Source organism: Emydura macquarii, unplaced genomic scaffold, assembly GCF_026122565.2.
Source record: "Emydura macquarii macquarii isolate MOO-44397 ecotype Brisbane River unplaced genomic scaffold, CSIRO-AGI_Emac_v2 contig_1551, whole genome shotgun sequence".
Lineage (NCBI taxonomy): Eukaryota > Metazoa > Chordata > Testudines > Chelidae > Emydura > Emydura macquarii.
In genome coordinates, this window is record NW_027131688.1 from 13,205,170 (window position 1) to 13,229,950 (window position 24,781).

Sequence of the window (24,781 nt, forward strand, 5' to 3'; positions counted from 1 at the left end):
ACATGCTGCCTAGCATAAGAATCATGGATAGAGTGCCAAATCTTCACTGACGGCGCCTGCCGTCAGATCGATTTCTCTGGATCAACTGAGCGGTCAGTGAAGACCCGTTCAGTCGATCTAGAAATCGACGTACTAAGACCACCTTCTCAAGTGGCATAGTGCTGCATCAACGGGAACACGGTTCCCGTCGGCACAGTGCAGTGAAGGCGGTGCGCAGAAGAGAAGCAGAGAAGTCGACGGGAGTTACGCAAGTTTTTTGCGTAGCTTGCGTAACTCCGGTCCATTGCCACCAAATCTCGGAGGTAAGTGTAGATAAGCCCTTGCCAACCTAAATTAGAGCAGGCCTTAGAATGCTCTAAATTACACAAGGATCCTAAATGCCTCCCAGCCAGCCTCAGGAGAGGAGCAGAAAGGTGCCGCTGGGCCACCTTCACCTTAGATCCTAAACAAAGCACAACTTGGCTGGACCCAGAGATCTGGCCCAAACAGTTTAACAGTTTTACTAAAAATACATTGACGTATCATAGTTTGCATCATAGACTAGTGACCTAACAGTAATTTTAAATTAAATCAAAGCTTTTGTAGAGTTTAAGGTACTATGAGTATTGGCAACCATATGCAATCTAGCAGTTCTTACTCACTTGAGTAGTCCAGACTCATGCAAACTGTCCCGTTGAAGTGAATGACGTACTCATATGAGCAAAAGCTGCATTATCAGGCCTCAAAATTGTATTTATTTGCAATCTTTCCATTTAATAACATGTGAAGCAGGTGTTTATTGACCTCTGGAGATTTTTCCAGGAGAGGAGTATCTCCACAATCCGGCCTGTGATATGAGGGTGTTGTTCATTCTGCGCTCACAGAATTAAGCCTGTTTCTACAGTCTGATTGATGTTCCATTCTGTTTGTTATAATTGCACAAAGGTGAATGGAGCACCAGTGAGAATGAACACTGCAGGAACTAACCTGGCATAGTGGTAAAAAAGGAGCCTTATCTTCTCTAGGGCTCCATCTGGAATTAGCTGAATCAGAGGTAGCAGGGTGGATTTTTTTTTGTCTTAATTCCCTGGTGTACACAAGACTATTGAGGATCCTTTAAACCTGTAGAAGCAGTTGAAATAAGGAGAGCCCTCATCATGTGATCACCCAACTGTCTGTGGATCACTGTGGTTCATGGACTGCAGTTTGGGAATCACTCACTGAGATAATTTGGTGATTGGTGCTCAATATAGCAGAGAGAGTAAGAGCATATAGAAGAAATGGATTGAATGAGGAAGGAGGGAAGGTAAGAGCATATAGAAAGTGAGCAGGGGTGGGTTGAAAACAAGATTGACTGTAAGGGAAATAAATGAGAAATAATGGGGGAATGCTTCAATATAAAGAGAAGAAAGAGAACACAGATAGGAGGGAAGAAGAGACATCAGCAGGAAAAGAAGAACGGACACTAAAAATGGAAAACGGGGCAGATGTTAAGATAGAAGCAAAAGGTAGAGAATTAATTCTACCATAAATGACACCTCTTGTCAATTGCAAACAGGAGACGCTGACTCAGGGAAAGCTAAATCAAGTATCAGGAAATGCAGACACAAAGGAAAAGGGCTGACTTAACTGGCCTATAGTCAAAATTGAAGGGAAAAAAGAGAGACAAAATAGAAGATAGGAATTTCTTCTGGAAATAAAATGTTAATAGATGTATCTATTCAAAAACTTTCTAAGAGAGGCGCCATCCACTGCCTTTAGAGCTGGCATTCAGAACCTTCAGTAAACTTAGTTTCTTATCTAGGAGTCCATTTAATTTGGAGTCATCTGCAAGATCACTATCTGCCTACAGCATCCTGCCAGGACTTTGTCTCTATACTCATGAGGGTTTAAGCAGCCTATAACATCTATCCATCCTGGAGTTCTTTACTTCAGAGTAATTCCAATTTTACATCACTGCTCTAAAATTCTTTGAATTAACTTTGAAATCCACTAAAACTTGCTTTAGGTTTGTTCAGTGTTGACTCAAATGTGAACAGGAATCTTATAAACTTCTAGAAATAGGAATTTGTAATACAAATAATGCTGTGCACATTTAATCATAGCAATGCTAGTTTGCACATCTCTGTGATTTTTAATTTTGCATGTACGCAACAATGGCCACTGGAAAGGGCATTTCCCTGAAGTTAATGGCCCAGGGCCTGAAGTCATTGGGCTACCATTGACTTCCATAAACTTTGGATCAGATTCCAAGAACCTCCATTGAAGTCAGAATTTTGCCTAAATAAGGACTTACTGGATCAACTGTGCCTGACCCAAATGTCATTACTGCAAACCTAATAGACGTTTTTCTAAGACTGTGATGTCTTAAGCTTTTGTGTGCTCCTGATATTTTTAATGGCATTCCTTACTTAGCAATAAATAACTAACACAATTATCAGTGGGAAAGCAAAAGTTAAGTCTCTTTCATAATATCTTCGCTAATCAATGAGGAGCAGGTTGACTTCCCCTGAAGAGAGATATGAGCAGTTCAGTGCTTCGAAAGTGTTCTCAGGACCTAATCCGATGTATCTGGCAAATGACCAGAAGTTCTGCCTCTGATAGCAGATAGACAATTCTAATACACTCACTCTTTAAACTGTCTTTTCTTCATTATTCGTGCCCTTTTTCTCTCATTTCAGAGTGCATACATATATTTCTCTCCCCTGCAAGCTGCCCTCTGGAAAGCATCTTCAGATCTTCATTTCCCTTCCTCTCAAGATGATGGAGATGACCAGGAAACATAAAACTAAACCCAGGTTATAGAGACTTGGCAGCTTCTTGCCCCAAAGCCATTAAACATGATGTGCAATCCCAGTGTAACAGGAAATTTGTTTCTTAGGAAAATTAAAGGTCAGTGGTACTCTCAAAACTCTAAAAAGGCAAAGAAACTAAAAAGGACCAAGAAAACTAAATCTAAATCCTTTAAGAAAGCAAGGAAGCATCATCTTTCCTCTGTTCTTAGTTTTCCACTATTTCTCCTCCTGAAGAAGAAGAATTATTTGCCTCTAAAGCTGAACAATCATGCCATGACAAACAGAAACTTGATTTCCCCACAGCATTTAGAAATTATATGCAGACAAGTGATTAACACCATAGGCATCCAGCTAGAGAAACAGGAGGTCTGTAAAAATGTCCCAGACAAATGCCTTCCTTCTAAATCCAAATCAGAATCCAGCATGCCTCTGTTCTCCTCCTTTCAGGATGTAATTAAATCAGAATGGGAATGCCCAGATAATGGAAAGAAGCTAAGCTACTAGGCGTTAAAGCTGTACAAACTTAAGGCACCCCTTAGCTCCACAGTTTCTATCCCAAAAATAGACACAGCAGTCACATTGTCTGAGGAAATGGCGATTCCTTCAGAATGGGATTTCCATTATTATATATCCTCCTTTATAATAAAGTAGGCCTTTATAGTACCAAAAAGAAGAATCCCAGAAATCGGTATAGGTAGATGCTCTATCTCATCAGTGGCCAAAATCCCACGTGTGCATTCCTTTCCATACCTTTAATTCCCCAAATTGCAAACAACAACAAAAAGAAAGAGCAACAGTCATATTAATCACTCCAGATTGGCCAAGGAGACCTTGGTACTCAGACCTAATAAGATACCCGAGTTGGGACATTCTTCTACCTCACAGATCAACCCTCCTAGCCCAGAGCTCTATTTTGCACCAGCCTCCTGGGTCTAACTGTATGGAAAGTGAAAAGACAATTCTACATGAAACAGGATATACACATGGTCTAATGCATGTAATGCTATTGACTTCCAAAAGAGTATCCAGAAATCAGAAACATTTTAACATTGGGGAAAAAATGCTTTTCTTCCTACCTTGACAGTCCCAAATACTTAGAATGCGGAAAGCAATCAAAACTAGCTAAATTCTCCAAGTATGGGATTTAAATCTAGTTCTTCAACTATCTCTACCCCCTTTAAACCTATGATTCTGCAGATCCCTATATTCTATTAGAATATGTTTTTCTAATTATAGTCCACAACTCCAGCAAGGGAATATCAATAACTTCAGTATTATCCATGGAAGAGCCATCTTGTATTTTTCATAAAGACAAAAAATCTTCTCTATATCCCTTGCTTTCATTCTAAGGTAGCACTTCATTCCATAATTCCCAATAAATTGTTCTCCTCTTGTTTTGTCCAATTCCAAAGAACAAAATGGCAGATGAAAATCAATGTTCATAAATGCCAAGTAATGCATATTGGAAAAAAATAATCCCAACTATACATACAAAATGATGGGGTCTAGCTGTTATCACTCATGAAAAAAATCTTGGCGTATCATGGGTGGTTCTCTGAAAACATCTCCTCAATGTGCAGTGGCAGTCAAAAAAGCTAACAGAATGTAAGGAACCATTAGGAAAGGGAGAGATAAAACTAAAGATATCATAATGCCACTATATAAATCCATGGTACGCCCACACCTTGAATACTGCATGCATCTCAAAAAAAAATAGAATTGGAAAATGAGCAGAGAAGGGCAATAAAATGGATTAAGAGTATGAAACAGCTTCTATGTGAGTAGAGATTTAAAAGACAGGGACTTTTCATTTTGGAAAATTGACACATAACACGAGAAGTAGGAGTCACCCAAGGAAATTAATGTGCAGCAGATTTAAAAAACCAAAAGGAAATATTTCTTCACAGGATGCACAGTCAACCTGTGGAATTTGTTGCCAGGGGATATTGTGAAGGCCAAAAGTATAGCTGGGGTTAAAAAATGAATTAGATAATTAGTGAAGGATAGGTTCATTAATGACTATTAGCCAAGATGGTCAGGGACTCAAGCCCATGCTCCAGATGTTCCTAAACCTCCAACTGCCAGAAGCTGGGACTGGAGGACAGGGGATGGATCACTCACAGTTGCCCTGTTCTGTTCAGCCCCCTGAAGTATCTGGCACTGGCCACTGCAGAGACAGGATACTGGATCAGATGGACCATTGGTCTGACCCAATATGACCCTCAACAGGAGCTTTGGCATAAGTTTACAAGTTTGAAGTGCAATAAAGATTTACCTGAAGCACACAAGCAAATAAAGAGATCCCGTGTACTTCTCATTTCCTTCCATCCAAAATGTAAAGGTACCAAGTCTTCAAAACCAAGCATATCAAGATTGATTAGGTGCTATAAAAAAGAGAGACAAACTAGTTTCTGAGGGCATTCCACTAGGTCCACAACTACCTTCTGGGCAGAAGGAACTTCAGCATCCACAGAGAAGAAAAGGGAAACAGGTATGTGGTCTTCCATACTAAATTCAGGAGATACTATAAGATAGTCCTAGAGGTCTTTGCAGATATATATTTGGAAAGAAGATGCTTCAGTTAGTGATCCCTAGATAACACAAAGTCCTCTTGGCATTAGTGCTTCCCCTTGCACCGTTTCCTTCTGATTTCCCTTCCTCTTCTTTTTTCACTGCTTGCTACTTCTTATTCATCATGAAAGAACAGAGATGTTATGAAAGAGAATGGAAAATGTGTTACCTGATAACTTTCTTTTTCTGTGCAACAGAAATCTGACCCACTTAGCTAATCTTGTGTTATTTTATGTAACTGCTTTGCTGCTATGTGATTGCCATGTGCTGTGCAGGAGTGGTATATATAGTTTTATTTTTCAATTATAGCAAAAGTTTTGCTCCTAAAAAAATTTATGTTAGCTAGAGTTGCACGGTAAAATGGTAACTTCTGTGATATTTAATGGAATGTTACTACCTTTCTCTAGAACAGTACATTTCATAAAATTGTTTAGCATCTCTGGAAGAATTTCCACCTCTCAAACTGTAGTGTGTCTCTACCCCATCAGTCTGTGTAATCTGAAGTTGAAAATGGAGTTTTCCTCCCCCAGGAATTTTTTTTATTAGACTACCTGTCATTTGCTGCCATCTGTCCCATTGCAAAAGCAAAATGTATTTGCTCATCAGCTGTATTTTTAAAATCCCTATGCATAAGTCTAGTGACTGTGATTAACAGTGACTGTGATTAATAGTCCTGGGATACAATAGCTTCTGCATGTGAAGGTATTTAAAGATACAACATTAAAATCTAGTACTCATTAGCATAATTTGGCTGTGGCAGTTCCTCATGGATGTTTGGTCCATAAACCAAATAGTGCATTATGTTCATCTGTGAAAGATATAATATAGATAATATTCTTCAGTTCTAATATGCAATAATATCCTTCAAGGAGGGCCCAATTCTAACTTCAGTTACACAGGGATAACTCACCACAGCCAGTCCAGTGTATATGAGTTCAGAATTGGGTCCTAAATTATTATTGTTATTGTTATGTAATAATAATAATAAAAACTGAGAATATTATATATATATATATATATATATATGCACACACCCACACACATACAGCAGAGAGAGAAAAAGAGAGAGAGATGGTATTTCCTGGTCAAACATATGATTGGTAAGACTTTATGCAGTTAAAGATGGTTTGTTTTTCATATGAAGCTACTCATCATAGGTACATTAATCTATGCTACATCGAGGTGATTTATTACTAGGGTCCTTGATCAGGCTGGAAAACAAAACGAGGCACATTGTACATATAAAAAGCATATGAAAACACTCTGTATGGTACTGAGAAAAGCGCTTTAGAAATCCTGCCAGCAGCCAGATCCAAAGGCAGACGAATACGCTGTATTACAATGCCTTGCCACACATACATTCCCCAGAATTGTTCTTCCATTATAATGCAGAGTTTTCTTTCCAAAGAGCAACATTTCCCCCCCGCAGATGTAGAACAAATATTGTGGGAGTTCCCAGCATGAGAAGGAAGACTTTTACCATTCAGTCCTTAATTTTTCTTTCGCAGAAAGTTGCCCAAACAAATAATCCTATATATTTAGAAAATAAACGAATGTATTTCTAAAGTCATGTTTCATTTGTGACACAAGCCTCCAAAAAAGAAAAGGAAAGGCAGCAAAAGCAGCCCCTCTGTCTTTTAACTCCTCTTTAAAAGAGCATAACGGAGTTAAGAACAGTGTCGGTTTGTCTCAGATTGTAACAATATTTAAACGCAGAGGTTTGCATTTAATTCTCATAATTTAAGACCCACTAAGCATGGCGGGTGGGCACTGAATGCCCAGCAGTTTCCTTGGAGACCCGAACTTTTTTTTTTTGAAAGCCATTGCCATATTTAAGCCAGTTGATTTGGGTCTATATATGTATAATGCCTTTTCTTTCCCCTCAAGGAGATGCTGAAAGTCCCCTAGCATTTTCGCACCCAGCCCAGGCTCTGGGAAAGAAAAACTGGGACAAGGCGAAGACGTCTTCCAAAACATTGTGCTGATTCTTTTCCTCTCTCGCGGCATCGGATCCCTTAATCAGAATTTCCTTAGCCTACAGTCTTGACTTTCTTTATCTAGACTGCCTCCACTCCGCTCGTGGGCATTAAACTGCATCCCAGTAACTCACTGGTCCGATCATGTGTACATTAAAAACCTACTTACTTTTTTTTTAATCTGACCAGTGCATGTAAATAACTACCACGTTAACACCGTGAACCAGACACATCCCCCTCTCCCCGGAGGGCATATGTGATCCCCAGCCACACCGGAGCAGGAAGGTCTCCCAGCAGCCCCCTCACAGGCTGGAAGGCCACTTCTACCTGCTTAGGACAGCCTGCCTAGTTCTCCTTAAAATGAACGTAGGGTCTGGAGCCATCCCGACGTATAATGGGAAGTCAGGAAAGAGAAATCGTTGGGGCGGATTATCGGCACTGTAGGTGCAGTGGAGGAAAGATGGAAACCAAAGAGCCCTATAAACTCGAGCATCTTGTTATCCGCTTGCTGGGCAATGTTTTCACACCCTCAGATGCTCTTCTGGATGAGGATTTGTGGGGCCGAGGAGCGCTAAGGGGCTTTTTATTTGTATTTACTGGGTCCTATTGTCTTAATTGTGCCACGCGTTTTAATTCTCCTGCACCACACTGGAGGGGAGGGGCGGGGAGGGGAAACTCTTCCTGAATGTCGGAGGTTCCGAATCGTTCACAAGCGAGATCTTCGCCCTGAAGTGTCCTTCCAAACCGCCTCCGTGGAAACGCACATTAAACCCGGGTGCGCAAGGCGACGCCTGAGAGTCTGCCATTAAAAAGTTTGCACGGAGCATCTCTGAGCCCGGGACTTGGTGTGCATGCTTTTCTTCTTCTACTTTTCTTTTTTTCCTTTCCCCCCCCCCCCCGCTCCCCCCGCCCCGTAGCGCTGTCGGTTTTTATGAAAATGAGCAGTATTGAAAGCCTTTCCATCCCGCTAGCTGTGCGCCTCACATAAATGATGTAAATGGCTCCGAGGGGTTTTTTTTTCAAGTGAACTGTGTAGATCTGTGAAAATAATATCAGGGTTTTCCGTCAGAGTGAGCTTAGCCCTGTAGTGAGGCGTGCCATAATCTGACCCGACACCTCCAACCATCTGCGCTATCTATCTGCCTTCTGATTTACCAAATCTTCGCAAGCCAAAGACAAATTGTACTTGATACTAAAGAAAAGACGGCGAGCTCCGGTCCGGTGCCTTTCTGCGGAGAGATGATGGGGGGAAATGTAAATCTGGTTCATTGCAGTCTGTGGGCAACTGGCAAAGGATCCCCCTGGTTTGCTTTTTAAGGATCAACAAGAAGAAGAAGAAGTCAGATCAGGAAGGCATTTCTTAGACAACTGCTCCATAGACAAATAAAACAAGCAGCGCACAGAGAGTAAGAGAACATATTGAGTTTAATTCCCGATGTCTGCTGCCTTTCCGAGCATGGCTCCCAAGGTTTCCACAAAGCAACTAACTGCCACTGAGCTGCCCCACCTAGAATAAAGCCCGGCTGCTTTTTATTCCCCCTGCAGAAAACCCAACGGATCCCAACAGTTCAGAAAGTGACTTCGTGTCTTCCTTGAGGGCCATGATAATAATACAGCTAGGTATTTATAGGGGGGAGGGGTATTAATCAATTCCCTTCGCTCCCAGGACTGGGTTCGTCGGCCTCGGTTTAGGAGCAGGCGGAGATGATCACTAGGAGGCGATCAACGTTTTAAAGGATTCCTAACATCGGCATTAGGTTGCTGTCCTGACCTACCAATGACTTCTCACTCTCGGTGGCTATTCGCGGCGTTTATTCAGGGCCACTCAACCGCAAACAATGAGGTTTTAAATGTAGACATACAGAGCTGCATTTGGGCAAAGGAGGGAGCTGGAATCCCCGACATGAATCCCTCACCCGGACTGTGGAGGGGTGGGTCGCAGGGCCCTGGGTGGGGGATCACTGGAGGGAGATCTTTCCCTGAACACTGGCTGCCGAGGTAGCGGTTCTGGCAATACCCCAGTGTGGTCGGGTTTATTTATCGATGTATTTATTATCTGATCTCTTGGCAGGGCCTGATCCCTTCCTCTCCCGGTCAGCAGACTGTGCAGAGTTCCCTGGGGTGCAAGTCAAGGATCGCTCCTGGATTGGGTGGCTGGGGGGGGGGGGGGAGAAAGGGCGTAGCAGTTCCCGGGTTCACTGGAACACAGAAGCAGCCTGCACAGCATTCAAGACGTGCGTGTGTGTGCGTGTGTGTGTGTGTGTGAGAGAGAGAGAGAGAGAGTGATAGTGACAGTGTGGTGACGTTCGCATGCTTCACTCCAGTTTCAAGTGCAATTTGATATTGTCCGGTCCCCAAACGTGCCCAGTTTATTTTCCTTTTCGCAGCCTGGCTGAGGTACCCTCTCCATGTCAGAAAGCCTTCCCACGCGTGCCTGTGGGGGTGGCAGGAGGCGGGGGGAGGGGCTGGTTCGTTGCAGGCTGTGATTTCGCTCCTAGCCCTCGGTCCCCTGGGCTGATGAACAACGGGAGGCCGGGGGGAAGCTGCAGACCGATCACCCCACAGCTGTGCGTGTCAGTGTTGTGCGTGGGTGGGTGGGTGTGTGTGTGTGGGGCTGGCAAGTACCTTTGAAAGTCAAACTCTTCTGCAAAGGGCGCTGTCGAGCTCTGGGAGGTGCTGAAATCTCCCCCGCGCGCGGCCGGGCGCCTCGATTGGCCGAGGCTGACAGTGAGTGACGGGGCCCCTCCATGGAAACCGGGCAGCCAATCTGCCGAGTCCAATAGCAAAGCCGGCTCGCCTGCGGCATCTGCACGGCGGCGTGTTCGTTGCCTCCCCCCCCCTCTTTCCTCCGTCCCCCCCCCCACCCCCCCGCACGCACACCTCCCCCATTGACACAGCAGCCTAGCTCCCGATCCCTTCTCCGCCCCGGCACTTCACCCGCTGCCGCCGCCGCCGCCCCAGTCCCGGTGCGAACCTGGGGAAAGGCGCCCGCCGAGCAGAGCAGCTCGGCGCTGGGCAAATCCCCCCTAGTAACCCAGATTCCCGGGGGGAGGGGAGGAAGGGCGCGGCGGGCGCGGCGGGCGCGCGGGGGGGGGGGGTCTCAGGGTCCTTCAGCCGCGCGCGGATTCCCGGCCCTTCCTTCTCTCTCCGGCGGGGAGGAGACGCCGCCGCGGCCGCCTCGATGTTCCAGCTGCCCATCCTCAATTTCAGCCCCCAGCAAGTGGCCGGGGTCTGCGAGACCCTGGAGGAGAGCGGCGACATCGAGCGCCTGGGCCGCTTCCTCTGGTCCCTGCCGGTGGCCCCGGCGGCCTGCGAGGCCCTGAACAAGAACGAGTCGGTGCTGCGGGCCCGAGCCATCGTGGCCTTCCACACGGGGAACTACCGGGAGCTCTACCACCTCCTGGAGAACCACAAGTTCACCAAGGAGTCGCACGCCAAGCTGCAGGCCCTCTGGCTGGAGGCGCACTACCAGGAAGCCGAGAAGCTGCGGGGCAGACCCCTGGGGCCGGTGGACAAGTACCGGGTCAGGAAGAAGTTCCCACTGCCCCGGACCATCTGGGACGGGGAGCAGAAGACACATTGCTTCAAGGAGCGGACGAGGCACTTGCTACGGGAGTGGTACCTGCAGGACCCATACCCCAACCCCAGCAAAAAGCGCGAACTGGCCCAGGCTACCGGACTTACCCCCACACAAGTGGGCAACTGGTTCAAAAACCGCAGACAAAGAGACAGGGCGGCCGCCGCTAAGAACAGGTCGGTACTTTGCTGTTTTCCTGCTTTCCCGCTCCTAAGGGCGCCCCCCTACCCTTGTTCGCCTTGACGCCGAGCCGCGAACGGTTGGCGGCGGGGACAAGGCTGGTCTAAGCACGTTTCCCTCCGGTCGAGCAATAGAGCTGCTTTTTAATACTTGGAGAGGTTACAATGTCTGCCATCGACGCGCTCCGATTTCCCTGGCACTTGCATAAAAACAGAAGGAAGGCGGAATGCACTTAGTCCCTTATTAGTATCTGCGCCCTTTCCCCAGTTCTAATATTTGCTCGCCTCCCGTCCCCATGTAAATTATTAAAGATATTCACATGTTTCTCTCTAATCGGTTTATGTCTTGGGCCCATTGCGGCGGACATGGGTTTTTTTGTTGCCATTTCGGGGGGATGCTTTGTTTTATGAGGATGATTTTTGACGTTTCGCGACTCTTCAGATTGCAACGGACCTAGCAAATGGCAGACTTGAAAGATTCTCTGTGCTGGGAAATCTTAAATTAATAAATACATCACAAGAAACGATGTGTGCTTCTCTGGAAGAAGTAGCGTGTTAGATGGGGCGTCAGAAAAAGGATTTTCTGAACGGTTTCTAATCATGAATATGATGCAGAGATGGGGAACATTCGCTCATTTTCCAGCCTTTAGCCATTTAAATATCAAAAAATATAAAGAAGCTAACTATATATAAATATAAATATATATATATATATATTCTATTCCCATTCAAACTTTTGCTTTAAGGGATTTAGAAAGCTACATAAAATATACCCAGCTATTTCGCCATAAGTATAATTTTGCAAGCTTGCTTCAGAAAATACCATCAATTGCTCTAATAGGAATCTATATTGTATACATGTCGAGATCTGCTTTGAAAATAATTTTATTGTTTATAAGAATCAATCTTTTCATTTTGAATTCATTCGAATTCAGTTTCGGGTGCTTTTATACCCTTAAGAATCGTTTCTGGATTATATTTTTGTTGTATGGGGGGGGGGGGGGTGTCAATAGAAAATGGTTTGTTTGGCTTTTATCTTTGCAATGTTATTGTTTTGTGTTATCTATCTGAAATTAGCGAGATAAGCAAAAGGCCTGGAAATGGGAAAAGAATCTCCAAATTCAGGATCAAATTCCTGCCGGTGATTCCTAGCTTTTTCCCCCCGCAAAAGTCAGCAGGAAGAAATAACTAGTTCGTGTGTTAGGCTAGCTCAAAAAGAGTTCTGAAAGGACGTGACTAAATAATGAAAATTAAATATTGCCTATTATTATTATTATTATTAAATAAAAACACATCAATCGATATTTCTGGAGTTGTTGAAGAGAAAAGATTTAAGCCTTCCTACACGTGGGAAGGGCACACACACCGCCTGTGTGAATGGCAAAATCGTGCACTGTACTGGGGTTCCCTTTCAGGAGAACTAAGGCTTCTGGAAAGACATCAGGAGGCAAGGAAGGAAAGGGGGGCAACGCATGGGAGCCCCAGTTCAGGAGCCGGGCACCCTGATGTGTGTTTGCAACCAGAAGCTAATTCAGTGCCTGGCCCAACGTGGTTCGTTTTGGCTGGTTGGGGAACTAGTGCTGGCTTGGTCATAGGTAACGATGGTGGCAGTATGGGGATGGAGTGGCTGGTTAGCTATTCCAATGAGTAGATGGTTGAGGTAGGAGTATGGAGGGAATGCGGTGTAGGAGATCTGTGGGGTGAGCGGACTCCTTAGTTGTTCCAATGCAGTAGTTATTTGGGATAAAAGATATGTGCCAGGGCGTGGCTGGTTAGTGATCGGAGGTCTATGGGGATGCGGTGGGAGGTATGTGGAGCTTGGATGGCTGGTTAGCTGTTGGGATAGGTGATTAGGCATGAGGTGGGAGGTATATGTGGCGGCTGGTTAGCTGTTGGAATGAGATAGGTGGTTGAGGTGGGGATACAGTAGATGGAGTGGCTAGTCCACTGCTGGAATTAGATTGATCGCAGTGGTAGGGTGGCTATCTAGCTCTTAGGATGTGATAGGTGATTGGGGGGGCTGGTTACTTGGTGGCTGGGATAGATGACTGTGGTGGCGTGGCTGTTGGATGGGAGAGGTGACTTAGGTGGGGTGGCTGGTTGGCTGATGGATAAGATAGATGATGTGGGGCTGATTGGCTCTTGTCTGGTATAAGTGACAGGGGTGGTATGGCTATTGGATGGGATAGGTGACTGGGGTGGTATGGCTATTGGATGGGATAGGTGACTGGGGAGCTGGTTGGCTGTTGGATGGGATAGGTGACTGGGGTGGGGGATGCTGTTGGCTGTTGGTTGGGATAGGTGACTGGGGTCAGGTGGCTGTTGGCTGGGATAGGTAACTGAGGGGGCTGTTGTCTGTTGGATGGGACAGGTGACTGGGATGGGGAGCTGTTGGTTGTTGGTTGGGACAGGTGACCGGGGTGCGGGGGTTATTGGTTGTTGGCCGGGACAGGTGACTGGGGTGGAGGGTTGTTGGCTGGGACAGGTGACTGGGGTGGGGGAGCTGTTGGCTGGGACAGGTGACTGGGGTGGGGGAGCTGTTGGCTGTTGGCTGGGATAGGTGACTGAGGTTGAGAAGCTGTTGGCTATTGGCTGGGATAGGTGACTGGGGTGGGGGCTGTTGGCTGTTGGCTGGGATAGGTGACTGAGGTTGAGAAGCTGTTGGTTGTTGGCTGGGATAGGTGACTGGGTGTGGGGGCTGTTGGCTGTTGGCTGGGATAGGTGACTGGGTGTGGAGGCTGTTGGCTGTTGGCTGGGACAGGTGACTGGGTGTGGGGGCTGTTGACTTTTGGATGAGATAGGTGACTGGGATGGGGAGCTGTTGGTTGTTGGTTGGGACAGGTGACTGGGGTGGAGGGTTGTTGGCTGGGACAGGTGACTGGGTGTGGGGGCTGTTGGCTGTTGGCTGGGACAGGTGACTGGGGGGGGGCATACGGCTGTTGCCGCGCTGTGATTGTCTGTGTCTCCTGGTTCCTTGCAGGCTACAGCAGCAGGTCTTATCCCAAGGCTCGGTGCGCTCGCTGCAGGCCGAGGAGGAGAGCGCAGGGGAGCCGCTGGGGGCCGCCTCCAGTCCCGCAGCCAGCCTGTCCAGCAAAGCGGCCACCTCTGCCATTTCCATCACCTCCAGCGACAGTGAATGTGACATCTGACACCACGGCCATGACAAAACGGGAGGGGGGAGAGATCGAGCTAAACACAGTGCCTGCCTGCCTACAGATCACCCTGGCGCGCGCTCCCACTCCGCGCCTGCCCCGGGCTGCCAAATCGCCAGGGCGCCCTGCCCCACGCGCACGCCCCTGCCCATTCGAACAGCCCGCGCGCTCCGTTCTAGAACCCCGCGGGGGACTGCATTCGAAGAACGATTCGCCGCCTTCCTTTGAAAGGATCTGCTGAAACGATGCCTCACAAACAAAAATGCCAAGTTGCAAAATGGTCGAGCGCCTGCCCTGCATCCCTCGTGGGTATTTCATGTTGAAAAAGACGCTGTCATTATTATTAATTATTATTATTATTATTATTTTCTCTCTCTCTTTTTTTTTTTTGCTTTACTTTAAAGGGTTTTTATATATATAATGTTTATTTACTTATTTAAGGGATTGCTATGGTAGCTTTTTTCTATTATTATTATTATTATTTTGGCTTGTCTATGTGCACAGGTGACTTGTAGAGCATGTGCCAGATCAGTACTGTATGAAGCAGCCTAAAACAATAATAAAATATTTGGTGAGCAACCTTTCTTACTTAAAGGATCTGTTTTTAAATGCTTAAGGGCGCAGCGAATGCAGAGACCCCCCTCGGCTTAAGGCGCTGGTTCTCTGATCCCACTGAACTCCCACCATATACTTGCCTGGCACCCAAATATTTAGTCGTTCCTCGTTTGCAACACAGGGAGGGCAATGGGCGATGAAAAGCGCTCTGGATTGTGCGTGACTTCCCCACGCAGGCCTTACACAGTCCAGCGGTAGTTAAATATCAAATCTATTTCCCAAGCCTGAAAGGAACCAAAACGGGGCCGAATGGAAAGGGGGAGGCTGGGAAATCTGCATTTTACTGAGAGCATAATGATTAGCGAGAAATTGACTCCGCCACGCTGATAAAGAGAAATGAATGTGGATAGCTGAGGCTATACGAATATGTGTCTCGTTAGTCCCGTGTGAAGGCAGAGAGCAGACAATGCCGCGTGCTGGGTGGGTAGTAAGATCTTGCTCTTTGCCTGGATCTTGCTTGGAATGGCCGAGATTTCGCGATGCATCAACAGTGAATTATGAATGGGGGGGGGGGGGATGGAGCCCGTAAACCAGGCTATAAATATCCCTTCCGTGTGACATCAGATGCAGCTCCCTTCTTTACCTGGCAAATAAAATAGAGGTTCATAAATTAAATAACCCTTCTTCACCAGAGCATCATTACAACTGAAAAAGATCAGACGGGGGGGGGCGGGGGGGAGAATCATACTGTGGCTACGGGTCCTTAACGTGCATAGTCTGGCTTTTTTTTTTTTTTTAAACTCCTGGTTTTGCTCTAAGAAAGCCAATGCCATCCAAAGAGCGGGCTAAGCTTTTTCCTAGCAAAAGGATTTTATATTATACCATTTGACATTGATCTTTAAATCGCTTGAGCTGTGCTTTTTTTGTCTGCTCGGTCTCATTTCATTTGCCTGCCTGTCCTCAGAGACGTGCCGCCCAGAATAAGCTGATTGCTCGGCTTGTTTTAGCAGGCGAAGCGTTGTACGCAGGAGAAGCAAAGGAGGAAATGGACGTGGGGCTTCTCAGACTGATGGCATCCTGGGACCGCTAATATCCATTTGGTTCCTAAAGCAGACAGTCCTGTTTTAGCCGCAGGAATCGCCAGAAACCTGCAAATCAGACACCCTAATCTCCTGGAAACATCTCTTCTTAAAAGGGATGATGAGGGTAGGGAAAGAAGCCGTTGTCATTAAACTACATTTATAGATTAATTTCGTATTTGCTCCCCAGTTGCAGAAGGCAGATTCCCACCCAGCGCCGAGGTTTTATCTGCTCCTCAGTTTGTGTTTAAATCCGTACAACATCCGCGTTGAATCTGCATTTTACTGCCCTGTGATCACAGTCATTCCTCGGTGTTTCTGCCAGTGGTGGGCCGACCACGCAGACGTTGGTTTTTACTAACTAAATTCTAAGCCCATTTGGAAGCAAGTTATCTCATACGATGAATATATTTTAATAGCACGAAAAACTAACAGATCTGTGAATAAGAGATAGCCAGTACGAATGCATGCCTGTAAAAATAAATAGTGTTTAGTTTCATTTAAAAACATGGCTAAGCCGCACTTGAGTTTTAGGATTTCTGATTATCTTTAAAACGTGTTATCAGAAGATACTTTACAAAGCAAACATCAGAAGTACTTTTTCCCACCAAAGCAGCAGATCTATTGAGTCTGATCAAAGATGATAACTACAAATAGAAAGTTACCCGGATTAATATATTGGCTTTGCTGTATTACCAGACTTGCTACCTTTTAAATTAATCATTCCTAATTAAAATCCCGAGGTACTTAATGCCATCACCTAATTCTATGTTAAAAGAGGAGGCTGAGAATTTTCTTTATGGTTAGGTACCTTTTTTTTCCCAAAAAATAATTATCTAATATTTAGATCTAATAATGATCTATATTGATTTTATTTGGCGATAATACGCTATGTTTTTAACTACGTCATTTTAACTCCATAATACACATCTCTCTGAAATCAGAAACACTGTCCAGATTAAAAACGATAACCTGATTTACAAGCCTGTTTAAAGGGAGCCGTTTTGCCTGTGACTGAAGCACACCCGCAAACAGTATTGTGGTGGCTTTTTACATTTTAAGCGTTGCTTTTTCTTGACAGACAGCACTTGCAAACCATGATTTCTCTCATAAAGATTTTCTTTCCAACTGTGAAGGGAATCTGCTAGAATTTAGTAAAATATTTTATTTCCAGCCAAGTACCCATTGAAGTCTAAGATAGTTTTGCCATTCTCGTCTATAGTAACAATATCGGACCTTACATTTGTTTTGATAAAATCTATCTATCTATCTATCTATCTACCTATCGTTTACTATCTATCGTTTATAGATAGATAGATACATAGATACATAGATAGATAGATAGATATCGAAGATTTTGATATCTAATTAAAGAACTATCTAAATATTATAGACACAAACATACATTTCGTTTTTAGGATTTTTCTGGCTAACTAGCTAGGATTTTCTTGGTTTTATATTCTTATGTGTATATAATTATATAACGATCTATATTGATATACAGATAGGTGTACTATGATGATATATAATACGATACACTATAGATTTATGGATCTTAAAAAAATAACATCAGTATACAGGGAATGCTGAGGGATGAGCGAAACTGAATATTTGGCAACCTTAACTACTCACTTCAGCAAAATATAAACAATCGGAGCCATATTACATCCTCATAGTACACAGATTTATACAGATCATCGTAAACTATAGTATATAGATTCAGATAGATCATCATCGTTCACAGATTCATTTACAGCGTCAGAAACTGAAGATGTGTGTGTAAGAGAGAGAGATTTTCGCAATATAATGTGTATATGAGAGGACAGACAACGTTCGTCTTATGTTGTACTGCGAAGGCTGTACGGTACTTCACCTCCCCTCCTTTCTCATCCTCCCTGCATGTTGATGTTGTTGTTCTTGTCAGAACCATCAAGGCAAGAATCTTTTTCTCACTCACGTGAGATGTCCTGACATTCTCTTCTCAAAAATCAGCACCAGGCACTTCATGTATTTTCCCCCCACTTTGTTTGCTTTAAAAAAATCGAAAACTGTATTTACATTAAACAAAAAGCGAGAGAAAAGCTCGCTAAAAGTCTGCCTTGACCTCTCTGGTTTTAGCTGAACAAAGAAGAAAATATTGTATCAAAAGTAACGTGAATGGGGAGGGAGGAGAAGAGAAACAGCTTGTTTTTCTATTCAGCTGGGCTGGGGGGGGAGGGGGGGAGTTTGAATATTTCCGTTTCTTTTGAGAAGCAGGACTGCCCTGGGCAGGGATGAATGGAAAAGTCTTGTAAGCGGTCTATAAGGCTGTCAAACTGCTCAGAGTAATAAGCGCTAATGATGGGGTCTCGAGTCCTGCCTAGGACAAAAGGGGGCTTCGAGGGCTCGAAGAAGCTGAATAGCTAATAAGTTTTTCAGGGGGGAAATGAGTTAGCTGTGAACACATTGATTTTGCGAGAGCAAAGAAAAGCCAGGCCTGCAGGTTGGGGCGAATCTGGTCCCGGTGCAGCTGGGGACGGCAGGCCCACTTACCAGTGTCGTGCATTGTAAAGGGCAAAGCCGGGCCCTGGAGAGGAGAGCTCCTGCTGCCAAGGGTGACCACAATACAGCCAGCCATGGAGGGGAGAATGGGCCCAGGGAAAGGCTCGACACGCTTGTCCAAACACCGCAGAGCGAGCTCACCCGTGTGCACGCCTGGCGGTGCACCAGCGTGTGCAGGCCGAGTACACACGCCCACCGATCTCTCGCTCCAGTTTGCACACCCCCGGAGCAGGGCGAGATTTGCTCCAGCCGGGTCCCGTCTGCCCACGCCGCACAAACGAGCAATTGTCGTCTGAATTGTGCGGGGACAGCCTTTTGCGGCGAGCCCGCTAATGCGTTTTCCCGGCGGACAAAAGGGGGAGCTGGGCATGGATTTGCAGCTCCACCCTGGCCGAGAAAGCTGCTCTGTTACAAAGGGCCTGCCCGGCGTGGCCTGGGAATTGAACGCGCTCCCTTGTAGGCAGCGGTGAGAAACCGTGTGCCTGGAACAGACGAGCAGCTCCCTGCGGGAGCTCTGCAGAGGAGACGCGGGTATGTGTCCGGGCTCAGAACGGGCGAGCTTTGCATGCGGGGGTCCTTGCACGCCTCCAGACATCTCTCCCTGCCCCCGCTACTCCTGGGCAAGGTATCAGCACGTTGGTCCCGTCCCTTCGCGCTGCTGCTGCCTGCCTGTAAGTCAAAGGGCTGGGGGGGGGGGGACCCTGGACCAGCCCGGTGGAGCCGCGCTACGTCCCTACAGAGCCTGCCCGGCCCGGGGACGGCTGGGCCCCACTGAAAACGCCTTTGATCCGCTGGGAAAGGGAAGGAAACGCGCCTGGGACGGTTCACCCTAGAATCGCGGCGTTCTGGGCCGGCCCGGCCCGGCGTGGCGAGTGGGGGTTCCGGCCGGCGGGCGATGCCCATCCTGCCTATTGCCAGGGTCTCCTCCAGCGGTCCCCAAATCTGGGCCTTTGCGTGGGAAAGAGCCACGTGGGCTGCACCGAGCCGTGCCTGTGTCCCTACCCCGGCCCCCCGAGCCAGCGGCCTGGCTACCAGCCGCTCCGCAGCTTGGCCGGGGGGGGGGGCGAGAGGAGGATGGACCTGCCCCCTGCCCCCTGCCTACAGACGACGTTGAGATGGCAGCAGGCCGGCCTGGAGTGCCTTCCGCCCCCCCGATCCCTTCGGGCAAAATCCTCATGGGGAGGGGAGCCGGGGGGGAGCGGAGACTTCACATCCACGTAGGGAAAACTCCACCTCGGCCCACCGGGGAATGGAGACTTGGTTGCAATCCAGTCTTCTAACTGAGGGGCGGGGGTGCCCCTAACACACAACGCAAGGCTGTGAAATCCCAGTCAAGGCCGGGGGAGGGGGGGTCCCCGAGGCGCACGCAGGGCTGCGCTGAGTTTGCTGGGGGCTCTCTCTTTGTAGCCCCCCCAGACCGATTCGGATCGCTTTGGCCTGAAACTGTGGGCCCTAGAAGCACCGTGTTTTCACTGCAAACCGGGGATCTGAGGTGCTGAGCGGTTCGCAAGCTCACGGGGCGGAGAACTGAGCAGTTCCCTTTATTTTGTTTTGTTTTACAACCCTCCGTTCTTCGGTGCCCTTTGACATTTGTCTAAGCAATGACGTTAGGAAGCTGGCCGGTTATGAAATGCGCGGAGCAGCCTGTGCTCCGGATCGCTGTGCTCCGGATCAAGCCCCTTCACAATGCCAAGTTGGGGCAAAACTGTCTCAAATCACATCGGGTTGCTTCCTGGCGGACAGACGGATCGCTCGGGTCCCATTCTCCCCTCCTTCTACTCCCCCCCAAAGGAATTGTTTTAGTGGGGGCGAGAAAATACCTTGTGTCGACCCTTAGGGATGACAAATGGTTTCGCTTGTTTTCTACTGGTAATCACTAATCTTGACTCGATGGATGCTAGCACGGTGTGGTATTACAATAATAATAACCATCAAGACGGTGTTTGTGAGTTTACTACACTATTTACTAAACATTAGGGTAGGACCTAGCACGATTCACACACGATCAAAGAGACGGCGGAGTCAGTGGGTAGATTATCAAGCTTTGGCTTTTGTTTTCTACTATTTTTAATAAGCAAAATCCAATTAGAATTAATCAGCGGCTGCTTTCCCCGCACCCAATATGTTCCTGACTCACACTCGGTAAAACACAGGAGATCACGGCAGGTTCTTGTGTCCGCGGCATCAGAAGAAGCGTTTGCTGAGCCTTCCTATTTTACACCTTCATTGCCTGTTATTTTTGCTCCTAAAAGCCCTCGTGAAATATACAGGGTGCCGCGTTCCCCCGGGTTTTTCACAGGGCTGTGTGCAGCAAAGAGAAGCAGATATATGTGTACACACACACAGCTCGATCCCGGTATCTTGCGCACAAGGACCGCCAAGAATGACAAGGAGAATTGTTGCCACGGCCTTACACGAAGGCGGGCCGGCTTTGCGCCGAGCGAAGTATTAGTTTCAATTCGTTACCCGAGACAGGCCGTTGAAAATGTACGGCCCGCGCTGGCTTCCCCGCGGGCTGCGAGGATGCACACGGCAGGGCAGCAGAAAGCAGGAACCGCTGCGGCTGCCCGCTCCTGACTCGGAGACCGGGACTAGACGCCCCGCAGGGTTCTGGGCTGGAGTCCGAAGTAAAGCCAGGCGGGTCCATCGGCCTGTCCCCTCCAGCGGCGGGCTGCAGAGCCCCATGGGGTCCGCATACACCCAGCCAGCCGGCTTCTGCGTGTGGCGGGGCTGGTTTGTGGCTCCGGTTGGGGGGCTGCTGTCGGGTGATCCCGACGGACTTGGTCAAATCGCCTTTCCTACCGAGGATAGTACAGCGCCGTTCTTCCTGCGTGATCCTACAGAATCCGGCTCATCCTGCCTCCGCCGGCTGCAGTGGGGCTCCAGGAATGGGACTGGGGCCGCTGGACTGCGACAGGCCTATCTCAAGGAATGGGTTTCCCCCTTGTCCTTGCTGGAGGAAGGGTGGCTTTGACATGGAGTTGTTTGGGTTAGGGCAGGGAATACAGCGAGGAGATGGAAGATCCCGGGAAATACAGGAGACCCCCTATGGGGCTAGGGGTGGTTTAGGGAGCAAATGGTTTACACTTTGGCTTTCCTTGGGCTGATTTGTTTGTGGCAGAGCGCTCTGTCATAAAGACACTCCTCCAATTTAACATGCCATAAGCTTGCCACTGGAGCCAGAGCCTGCCTTAGGTGTGGATGACGTGGGGGACTGTCCAGGGTGCCATGGTCGGGGGGGGGACATCAAGACTTTTGCAGCGATTCTCAAACTGGGGGTCCCTATCCAAATGTGGGTCACAAGGCTATTGTAGGGGGTCATGAGAGTGGTGGCTGCTGGCCAGGTGCCCAGCTCTGAAGGCAGTGCTGCTGTCAGCAGCGTGCAGAAGTAGGGGTGCCATAGCATAGTAAAGAAAGGGCGGCAAAATACAAGTTTGCCCAGAGCACTATTTTCCGGAAGGCCGGCTCTCGCTGGAGCCACTCTAGATGTACAGCAATCAGAATCTGCCCCTTGGATTCCAAAGCTCTCTCTCTCTCTCTCACACACACACACACATCTGTGTGCAGAATTAAGTGAATTTGTTCCTTGTGAGCCAAAGAACTGATCTATATTGTGTGTTTGGAGGTCCTAGAAGGAGAATAAGGCCTTGTCTACACTACAAAGTTTGGTCGACACAATTTACGTTGGCATAAACCTGCCACAGTTACTATATCACTTGTGCGCATACATACTTGAATCCTTGTGTCAGTGGTGCGAGTACTCACCAGGCATGCTTGTGTCGATGCACAGTGTGGAGCACCAGGGGTAGTAGCCCAGTAGGCAACCTGCCACTGTCTAGCGGACTGTCTTTTGGGAAGTTTTCACAATGCATAGTGGGACAGAAATGAGTTATACAGGGGTGACTGGGAGCAAGAGTTCAACTTCCCAGTGTTCAACTGTCTCCCTCCCCTAATGCCATCTATATCCCATAATTTTCACACCTTTTTTCAAAATCCCACGAATCTGCACAGCCCTCCTTGCTGTCCACCCACCATCTCTGGGAAGCATGGAGTCTGCACAGCTCTGCATGATTGTCATGAGCGTTGCAAGCACAGGATGCATGATCCTCCAGCCTTTACAGAGCCACAAGAAGAATCGAATCTATGGGGAACATGATGTTTTCCTGGCGGGCAGATTGCCATGGGACACAGCGAGGACCAATTCAAGTTTGTTGGTGGCGTTCACAGAGCAGCAGCAGATGGCAGAGTGCCACTTCTGGGCCCAAGAAGCGAGCATTGAATGGTGGGATCGCATAGGCATGAAGGCTGGGAATGACATGCAGTGACTGCAGAACTTTCAGATGCTCAAGGCCATATTCCTGGATCTGTGTGCTGAGATCACCCAAGTGCTTCAGCTCAGGGTCACCAGAACGAGAGCTGCACTGACAGTGGAAAAATCAGTGGCAATCACACTGTGGAAACTTGCAATGCCAGATTGCTACCAGTCAGTGGGAAATAATTTTGAAGTTGGAAAATCCACTGCAGGACCCAGAGTCATGCAAAGTGTGCAGGGCCATTAATCACCTCCTGCTACACAAGACTTGGACTCTTGGCAATGTGCAGGACATCATCGATGGATTTGCAGCACTGGGGCTCCCAAACTGTGATTAAGCAAAAGATAGCACCCATATCCCTATTTTGGCACCAGAACACCTTGCCACAGAGCACATCAACAGAAAGGGTTACTTTTCAGTGGTTATGCAAGCATTAGTGGATCACCAGGGAGACTTCACCGACATTAATGCTGGCTCATCAGGAAAGATGCATAATGCTCACATCTTTAAGAACACAAGATTTTTCAGAAAGCTACAAGCAAGGACTATCTTTCCTGACTGGTGGGTTAGCATTGGGAATGTTGAAATGCCAGTAGTGATCCTGGGGGATCCAGCCTACCACTTATCCCCCTGGTTCATGAAGCTGTACACCAGCCAACCCAACAGCACCAAGGAGAGATTCAACTACCAATTCAGCAAGTGCAGAATGACACTTCAATGTGCTTTTGGTAGATTGAAAGGACACTGGTGTCATTTACTCACAAGATTGAAACTCAATGAGAAAAACATCCCAATAGTAATAGCTGCCTGCTGTGTCCTGCATAATATCTGTGAAGCTAAGGAGGAAAAGTTGCTGCTGGGGTGCAGGGTGAAGGTGGAGCAGCTGTCTACTGAGTTTGAACAGCCAGACCCAACGGCTATAAAAGCTCAATGCAGAGCATACAGCTCAGGGAGGCTTTGAAGGAACATTTTAACAGTGAGTCACAGTAATGTGCTGTGGTGTAGTGTGCTCTACCAGGCTCTGCTGCTTTGAGGCCTCTTAGGAATTGTGTGGTGCTTGGTGTACATGTATGGATATAACACTGCCAATGTACTTATTAATTTTGTTTATCACTGATCCTATGTGTTGTGTCGCACTATACAGTAACAAGTCCTGGGTTGCTTTCAGAACTGCGAGGCACTCTGCAGCCTATGCTGTGAACTAATAAAGATGAATTATTTTCCAAATAAAAGAATTTTATTAAGTAACAAAATCAAAAGAAAAATGTGTGCAATTTAAAAGAAAATACATCAAAAACGTAATAAATGAACAGAAGAGAATTTATGAAGGGAAAAAAAATCATGTCCATTTTAGCTACACATACACCAACCAAGGCTCTCACTCGTCAGTGTATGTATGATGGACTGCATCCCTATATTCACATCCTATTGTAATAATCTTTGTACAAAGTATGTCTTGTGAGGTATCATTTGAAAACCCATGACTTGCTGACCAGTACTATCATGGTAAAAATGTGCACAACTGCATAATGTATAAAGTTATAAATTTCCTCCTGTATGATGTTAAAAATACATGTTAAGACTCATGTAGTACCAAACTGGTCAAACACACTTGTCTTGAACAAAGGAGTGTATTCTTGTCTTAATTTGCATTTAAGCAGTAAACAAAGTCAGAGCAGAAAGGGGGAAGGGAGAAACAAAGGAAGCTCACACAGGTGAAAAAACACAGCAGGGAACATCCTTCCACACAGACTCTTTGTCTCCTTGCTCTCAGCTGGAAATACTTTTCAAGAAGGGGATAAACTATAAAAAAGAAAAGCAAACACCCTAAAATGCTTCTCTTCCTATCCATCTCACTCTTTGCACCTGAGAAGACTGAAGAAGCAGCCGTTGGACACTGGGGTCCTGGCATAGAGGTCAGCCAGTATTGCTATTGGAAGTATATGATCAGAAACTTTGTCTTAACTCTAATATAGTTTGTTACATTAGGCACTAGAAAGCATTTTATCTTTATTTTTCTTGTAACCATTTCTGACTCTTTTGCCTCACTGCTTGTGCTCACTT

General features: G+C 46.8%; 1 protein-coding gene across 1 annotated transcript; it reads left to right on the forward strand.

Annotated features, from left to right (window-relative positions):
• The first annotated feature begins 10,502 nt into the window (after positions 1 to 10,502).
• Positions 10,503 to 14,226, forward strand: SIX6 (SIX homeobox 6). The gene is made up of 2 exons (XM_067555141.1): positions 10,503 to 11,074; positions 14,058 to 14,226. Exons 1-2 carry the CDS (start codon positions 10,503 to 10,505, stop codon positions 14,224 to 14,226), a joined length of 741 nt encoding a protein of 246 aa, XP_067411242.1.
• The last annotated feature ends 10,555 nt before the right edge of the window (positions 14,227 to 24,781 follow it).